The following is an 8,093-nucleotide window of genomic DNA, read 5'->3' as shown; positions in this document are numbered from 1 at the left end:
GATCCCTTTTTTTTCCTTTGCCCTTATTTCAACGAAGAAAGTTTCGGAAAGCTAATCGTTGGTTCCTAACTCTTTTTTTTTCTCTTTTACCTCCCTTGGGTGTGGACAACTACCAAATCTCGAAAACGCTGTCTTCAGTGCGAACGATAACGACTTACAAAACATTAATTGCAACCGACAACCAGTTAGAGAGACTTATACCAAAAAGACAAATTACAAAAGAAAAAGAGCAATGTCACAACAAGTCGACACTTTTGCTTTAAGTAAAGCATTATTTGAAGCGGGTTACGCATCTACAATGACGATTGACAATGCCATGCGGGTCGTGGCTATAAGTGTGGATTACGTACAAGAAGATGCCGTTGCGCGAGTACTGACAATGATGGTGCGTACGCACTCAAGTTTACCGGGCGCCAACGAAGGACAAAAATGGGAAATTGGCAACTTTGTAGAGGCCGTCAGGAATATAGTATGTCATTGTATTATTTAATTTGTTGGTTTGCTGTTTTCGGAGGAGGGGTTGCCGGAGGGGCGTGAGGAGAGGGGTGAGGGGAACAGAAGGATCAGGAAAAAGAGGTAGGGTTCGGGAAGAATTTGTCATTCTCACATTTATATCGATGACCGTACTGCTATTTAGAACCCTTCAATGAATTGGGCATCAGTCATGGTCAAGTTAGATCAAGCTGATATGGTAGTCTATGATCAGCCGGGTCTCAAGATCCTTGTGGATGCATGGAACTATAGCCAACGTGTACGTTATAGAATGCTTCATTTCTTTTCATAATGAAATCATGCAAAAATCAACTAACTGCGCCTTTACCCAACTTTAATTGATAACCAGGGCAAAGCCAATATCGAACCATTCCCAGTCCATGCATTCTTTAGACCATGGCAGAATGTCCGAGGTCAATTGAGTATATTGTATCATATGTTGTGCGCGCCTATCGATCTCTTGGATTTAGCCAACAATCCGACCACGACCAACGTTATCCGACCTGTGCACATCATGGGCTTACATGTATCGGTACGGCCAATAGCAATCCGGTTAGCAGCATCCCAATTGAATTGCGTCGAGATTATCGGTGCAATCTTGGATCTTGCAGAGACTTCGACTAGTGATGATGTACGCGTGTTGTTGGATCGATTGACACTTCAAACTCCAGAATTACTATTACTCGGACTTGCTCAATTACAGGTTAGTATATCTTTGCATAGTTCCAATATCATTTCAAATGCTCGACTCGCGTGCTTTTGTTCGCTAACTTGAAAGTATTTCTCGCAAAAGCCAATTAGAAGTGGATTACATCGAGATTTATTGATCAAGCTGCTCAGCATTTTCTTGATCGGCCACGCAAATACTTCGTTGGTGATATCGATTTTATGGCGCGTTCAACCAACGTTACTGCTCGAAGGGCTTTTGGACATGTACAAGAAGGATCCGACTTCAGTGCCACGAATTCTTGATATTGCACAGGAAGCAAAGGTATAAATGGGAATGAAAAAAGTTGTTGCGCGTTAAAATCAAAAGAGAATCGAGAACATATGGCTTTAAACCATCACATATGCTTACAATTATTATGTACCATGGTTAGATCTTGGTTCATATATTACATGCCGACGTACCATTTTTCACACTTGATCTGGCGGCTCTTGCTGCTCGGAGACAAAATCTGAACTTAGCGAAATGGTTGACAGAACGACTTAGCGAAGATGGTGCACCGTTTGCAGTTGCATGTATCGACTTCCTGGAGAAAAAGTGCACCGATGAAATGGTTCGCCATTCTCAAGGAGGCAGCAATGTGGCATCAGTGCATTTGTCTAAAGGCATCGTTCGAATCTTTTTCCGTGTCTTATCAGAAAGGTTTGCTACTGTCTACTATGCTGGGAATTTACTGTGGAGACATGGACGATGAAAAAGCTCGCATGATATCAGGGTCATGTGGCCTGCTGACAACTTTTGCACATTTCGCTTTGATTTTTCTAGTCCTCTTCCTCAACAAGAAGGCGAGAAACTCTGGAAAATTATGCAGTTTTATTCTCAGATGCTTTCCCAGCTGGACGATGACAGTCCCTCTGAAGAGCGCTCGTTACCGCCTGGATACGGTCCTGACATGAATAGCGATCCATCCGCAGAGATCGAAGACATGGTCCGATCCTATTTTGAGCGACTGTATACTGCCGAACTGTCCGCCGAACAGTTCATCACTGTGCTCCATGCTTGTCATGATTCAAAGGATCCTAAGCAAGTGGATTTTTTCTCCTGCACTGTGCATACCTTGGTAATGTATAGCTGTAATAGATTAAACAGCACAGGGCAACGGTAAAGAGCATTCTAAACCTAATGTATACTATGCATCTGTTACTAGCTTGACGAAGCACGGTTCTTTAACCAGTATCCCGACCACGAGCTTGCTGTTACGGGCAAATTATTCGGTTTATTGATAGACAGACATCTGATCTCATTCTCGTTACTACGTCTCGCGCTCAAACACGTACTCGACGCATTGAATCACCCACTTGGCACAAAAATGTTCAATTTTGGCGTGCTTGCTTTGGCACAGTTCCGAAACCGCTTGTCCGAATGGCCGCAATATACCATGCTGCTATCCAAGATTGCCGGCCTCAGAGAATACCCACCTGTTATGGACAGTATCGCGACTACTCTACAGCACCTTGCAAGCACGGCTAACATCGATAGCGAAGGAAGGATCTTGAACTCGCCATCTGTGTCTGAAAGGACCAATGCCTCTTCTTCGGCAACAACGATAGCAGCAAGAGAACAGAAACAAGCAAGACAACAGCAAGTCGATAACAATGGCATCAGCAGCCCCGGTATGAAACAACAAGCTGGCAGCGTTTTGCTGGAAAAAGCATCATCGTCACCCAATTCAAACACGTATACTCCACCACCATCTGACGTGCAAGAGAAAATTGCGTTCGCTATCAATAACCTTTCCTTAAGTAATCTGGAAGACAAGGTTGCGCAGGTGGATCCGCTTCTGGAGGAACCTGCATGGGGTTGGTTCAGTCACTATCTTGTGGTGCGTCGAGTGACGCAGGAACGGAATAACCACGAGCTTTATGCTTCGCTGCTCAAGACGCTAGAGAAACCACCCCTCTGTGACATGGTTGTGGAGGAAACATACAAGAACATACAGATTCTACTCCACGCAGAAGGGACTCCCGCATCCCAAACCGATCGTAATGCCCTCAAGGCCTTGGGCAGCTGGCTCGGACGGATGACGCTTGCTAAGAATAAACCTATTCGTCACAAAGATTTGTCCTTCAAGGTAAAAATGCAAAAATGACCATCTGTGAAACCCAGCTGATATATGCACACATACTCAAAAACGCATGACGGGTGTATTAGGATTTGCTTTTGGATGCATATGACCGTAACAAGCTCATTCTTGCCATTCCTTTAACGTGCAAAGTACTACAAGAAGCCCAAGAAAGCAAGATATTCAAACCACCAAATCCATGGCTGATGAGGATATTGAAGCTGTTGGCAGAACTCTACTGGCATGAAGATTTACGTTTGAATCTAAAGTTCGAGATCGAACTTTTATACAAGACACTAAACTTGGACTTAAATGGTAAACTGATATATTCAGGAAAAAGGAAGCAAGGGAGGAGTTGCATATACGCTTTACTGACATTCCTATACATACAGAAATTGAGCCTACAGCATTACTAGAAGAGAGGCAACAACAGCAGCAACAGCGACTGCAGAAGCAGCAGCAGCAGCAACAACAACAGCCTGGCCCTCCTGGTCTCAACGGCATAGAAGCAGAGCATGAGCAGCCTCAAATATTGTCGCAAATGTCAACAAGCGTACCTGCTCCTTTTCAGGCCAAGCTTGATGATATTCGTGACGATGATCAACGGATTTGGCCCGGAGGTATCATCAAAATCTCGCAAAAAGATACGATATTTTCATTAGTATTTACCAATGGTATATCTCTGTAGATGAAGAGAAACCCTTCAATATCGACGTGTCATCTTTAATGACCAGACTGCAGTTCAGCCCTTCTGTGCTTCATACCTTTGAACAGCAACCAATCACCAAGAGAATTGTGTTCAATGCTATTTCAGAATCCTATAAAAAGGTAACTTGCATTATTATTAGCGACAACAATGAGAAAAACTTGCATTTACAATGTCACTATTGCTAAACGTAACTTATACTATCACATAGGTCGCATCCCCGGCTATTGCAACAGCTGCGAACATCGCATGCACTTCTGCAAGACACCTTGTATTAAAGGACTTTGCCACAGATTCCGATGAGATGAAGCTGAAACGGGCAGCACACAGAATGGTGGGCACATTGGCTGGCAGTCTGTCAGTGGCAACTTGTAAAGAGCCGTTGTGTAATAGCATCATCAATACAATTCGGGCACAGTTTTCTCAAATTCAGCTTCCAGAGGTACCGCAAAGGAAAAAGCACCATTTCAAAAAGAACATATACATGAACTGTAAAACTAATGTCTTTGAAAAAAATATAGGCTGCTGCAGATGAAATTGGCGGATCCGTGATTTTGGATAATATGGATTTAATGGAAGCGTTTGTTGATCAACTTGGCCAAATGCGTGCTATTAATGAAGTTGATAAGGTGATTGCTGCTTCGTACAACAGCCGACGAGTGCACAGAGAGGTATGATAACACGCTTCTACTTTGCCAGCCTTTTGCTTTTAAGCTAATACAAATAACCTAATTTCTTTATGTTTAGCAACAAATCCGGGCCCCTTATTTTGATGTACTGAGCTTCCAAGGATCGCCACACAATATCAGTCTACCAGAGGCATTGCGACCGAACTCTAGCCTTGATCCGGAACAGGTATGTTTCTTGTTGTCACTTCTGCTTGTTCGCTCGTATATATTGTGCTTAATATATAACCATATGTTGTGATTACCTACAATGACTATAGATGCATGTTTATGATGCATTTGACCAGTTGCCGATTCATGCAACTGAAGCGAGAGCTGCAAATTTTCCTGATAATGGCTTAGTGGGCAGTACGTTTTTTGATCTATAAGTCACGGAAAGACTTATGCTTCTTTATTCTGACAACGGTCGACGGTTATTGTTATTATATGAATAGATCATCCGTCGAGATCACCAGGAGAATCAGTTACTTCTCCTCGTCATGATAATGGTGCTGTTGCTGGCGGTGCTGGCAGTTCGGACGTAAAGTCGGAGGTAACCCTTCATTGCTAACTGTACATGCTAAGTGAATAGTAAAGATGATTAGTAATACTCAGTTGTGCATCATGTACTTTCTTTGTATCTAGGCATTACTGGCAGAGATGGACCGTTATGTTCGACAAGCATCCAGCGCCAACGTACAAAAATTCAAAGAGCTTCCCCCAGACCATGACCTTTATCAGTTTTTGCGACAACTTTTCATGTTCCTTCGCGACAACGGTATACCGGCCCAACACATGCAAACGTTTACTGAAAAGGTTGCTTTGGCTCTCTATGAGAGTAACAACTTGGTTACACTCGAGGCATACACCGTCTTACTGCAAATCATTCTCGAGCTATATCCCATAATTGCTAAAGAGGTGATCGGCTGGCTCATGTATGCTGATGACGAGGTTAGTAAAAGATCAAATCGGAATGAGATTGCAATAAGCGCTTACTTTGAGGTATATGTTTGTGGCCTTCCGCTCTAATCAATCTTTTTTATACCGTGCTTCTTTTTAACTTTGTTACCGCAGCGCAAATATAATGCCCAAGTAACTGCAATGTGTATGTCTTATGACTTGATACCGATGGAAGAATACGATATTCAGTTATCTCGATTGATTCGTGCCAAGGCCGACGGTGTTATGGATTATGCAGCAACACTGATACGACTTTGTCTACTTGCAAACAATCAAGACTCAGTTTTGGAAGATCATGTTCTGACGGTTGCAGCTTTGAATCAACTGGTTCATGACGGAGAAGCACCTCCTTCGTAAGTTTGCAAAATGCATAGCAAATGTAGGGGTTACTCAGTAAAATCATTATAAATACTAACATGTCTTTTGATAGAGTTCTCACTGTTATTTCAGATCTACGAGCTCAATATGAGAAACCATACATGCGCGTTAAAAGCTCTGGACTGGATTATTTGGAATTGAGGATGATGTTGGCCGAATGGACACGATTTTGCCTACATCCGTTGTCATCTGAAGCTATGTTGGATTCATTCGCTTCTCAGGTAAGAATAAAACTAGTAATATATGTCAGAGACACGAAATAGTGAGATATCACAGTGCTAATAGGGGCATATGCCTACTAATAGATTTTGAAGAAGATCACGGCTAGTAAAGAAAAGCAAAGTGCATTCTTGAGATTATGCATCCAAACATCAATCCAGCAATATCTGACGTTCTGTACCTTACCGCTGCCACAGCAAGCGCGAATGAAGGAATCGACTGACTCTGTCGCAAAACTTGTTGCTTGTATGGTTTCGGTTCAAGCAACCAAGAAGGGTCATCCGGAAGCTGCAGCGAAACTTCTAACCGATGCCTTGTCGGTTTGCGTTTTGCTGCTTGCTCATTGTCATGAAGTCCAAGGACGCGAATTTGACCAACGACCTTTCCTTCGCTTGTTTATTTCATCCTATATCGAAGTGAGCAAGAAGGCACCTGCCCTTAATCCGGTGGTGTCGTTCAGGTAAGAAAATAGTTCATTATTCGAATCATTTGTTCTTTGAGCAGCCAAATTCTGATAATATGTTGTCGCGTCCTTTTCATTAGTGAAATTCTCTACAGCATCAGACCTACTGTATTGCCTGGATTTGCTTTCTCCTGGCTGCAATTTATTTCCCACCGTGTGTTGCTCTCTGACCTTCTGGCCGGTAGCGATCCGGAACGCTGGAAACTTTGCCGTAAACTTATCGTTGTCTTGCTCGACTTTTTGGGCATGATCGTCGATGAAGGCGGTCTTGGTGCACAGTCCGCTCAGCTGTTTTATCGCAGCACACTGCGTACATTAGTCGTGCTGTTGCATGATTTTCCCGAGTTCCTCAGCCATTATTATATGGAATTTGTTACGGTGATTCCATACAGCTGTGTGCAAATTCGCAATTTGATTTTAAGTGCCTTCCCAAGAACCATGCGCTTACCGGATCCCTCAGCGCCGGATATGGAACTGGATGGATTACCCGAATACAACGAGAACCCGGACATTTCAACAGACTATGTTAAATTGCTTTCACGTACTACTACCGATGTGGATGGTGACGATAGCGACGCTGACGGTGACATCAATAGCAGCGGCCAAACAGAACTAATCAAATCACAAGCAGTTCGGTATCTTCAAGGCAATGACGTGGCAATCAGAACAGAAGACGACAACATGTCCTTCGTTGACGAGGCACTACAATTTTTGAAGAAGGACCTTAGCAAGTCTACTGATCCTGATGCATCTGTGCCCTATCATGCTGACCGTATGGAGGCTTTGGTCTTATTCCTCGGCGTACAGACGATCGAAGCCGACAGTATTTCATACGAAAATATCGGCTCGAACCCAGCTGTGCTGGTGTATATATACCTGCTAGAGCAAATGTCCCCGCAAGGTAAATGAAAATAATGTATGTTTGATACGTAATGTCATTTTCTAACTTTAGCTCTATCCGTTATTAAGGGCGATATCTGCTTCTCAATACAATTGTTGATCAATTGAGATATCCAAATACTCATACTTACTTTTTCCGCACCGTGGTGCTCCATCTCTTTGCTACTCAAGCCGAAGATGTCAAGGAAAATATCACCAGGTAAGTCTCATCTTTCTCTTAGTCCATAGAAGAACAAACGTTTTCCTCATGAACAAAAAATTCTTTTTCCAGAGTTCTATTGGAACGATTGATTGTGAATCGTCCCCATCCTTGGGGTTTGCTTGCTACTTTTATTGAACTGCTGAGTACTCCAAACTTTTGGCAGCATAACTTCATCCACGCAGCACCTGATTTTGAACGGCTATTCGATAATGTTTCGAGGTATTTATTTCTCTAAATGCGTTTCAGAGTGTATGTTGACGTCAATGTGCAACCAACGACTTACACCTAATTATTGTGCACCTTAATAGATACGTCAAAC

The 8,093-nt window shown here is 43.0% G+C and overlaps 1 protein-coding gene across 1 annotated transcript; it reads left to right on the top strand.

The window, feature by feature from the left end:
* Positions 1–928: 928 nt before the first annotated feature.
* BDB00DRAFT_881954 (CCR4-Not complex component, Not1-domain-containing protein) lies at positions 929–8,009 on the top strand (the record flags this gene model as incomplete). Its single annotated transcript, XM_053128115.1, is given in 20 exon segments — positions 929–1,195; positions 1,286–1,483; positions 1,593–1,861; positions 1,985–2,279; positions 2,367–3,290; positions 3,371–3,596; positions 3,674–3,955; positions 3,970–4,109; positions 4,199–4,429; positions 4,509–4,658; positions 4,735–4,842; positions 4,934–5,021; positions 5,108–5,205; positions 5,298–5,603; positions 5,727–5,965; positions 6,043–6,211; positions 6,296–6,669; positions 6,753–7,573; positions 7,642–7,771; positions 7,844–8,009. 20 exon segments carry the CDS (start codon positions 929–931, stop codon positions 8,007–8,009), a joined length of 5,481 nt encoding a protein of 1,826 aa, XP_052982909.1.
* Between the last annotated feature and the right edge of the window lie 84 nt (positions 8,010–8,093).

Source organism: Zychaea mexicana (assembly GCF_025766255.1).
Source record: "Zychaea mexicana strain RSA 1403 chromosome Unknown BDB00scaffold_13, whole genome shotgun sequence".
In the NCBI taxonomy this organism is placed as follows: Eukaryota; Fungi; Mucoromycota; class Mucoromycetes; order Mucorales; family Lichtheimiaceae; genus Zychaea; species Zychaea mexicana.
The sequence above is the reverse complement of the archived record's forward strand: the minus strand, read 5'-3'. Positions and strand labels throughout refer to the sequence as shown.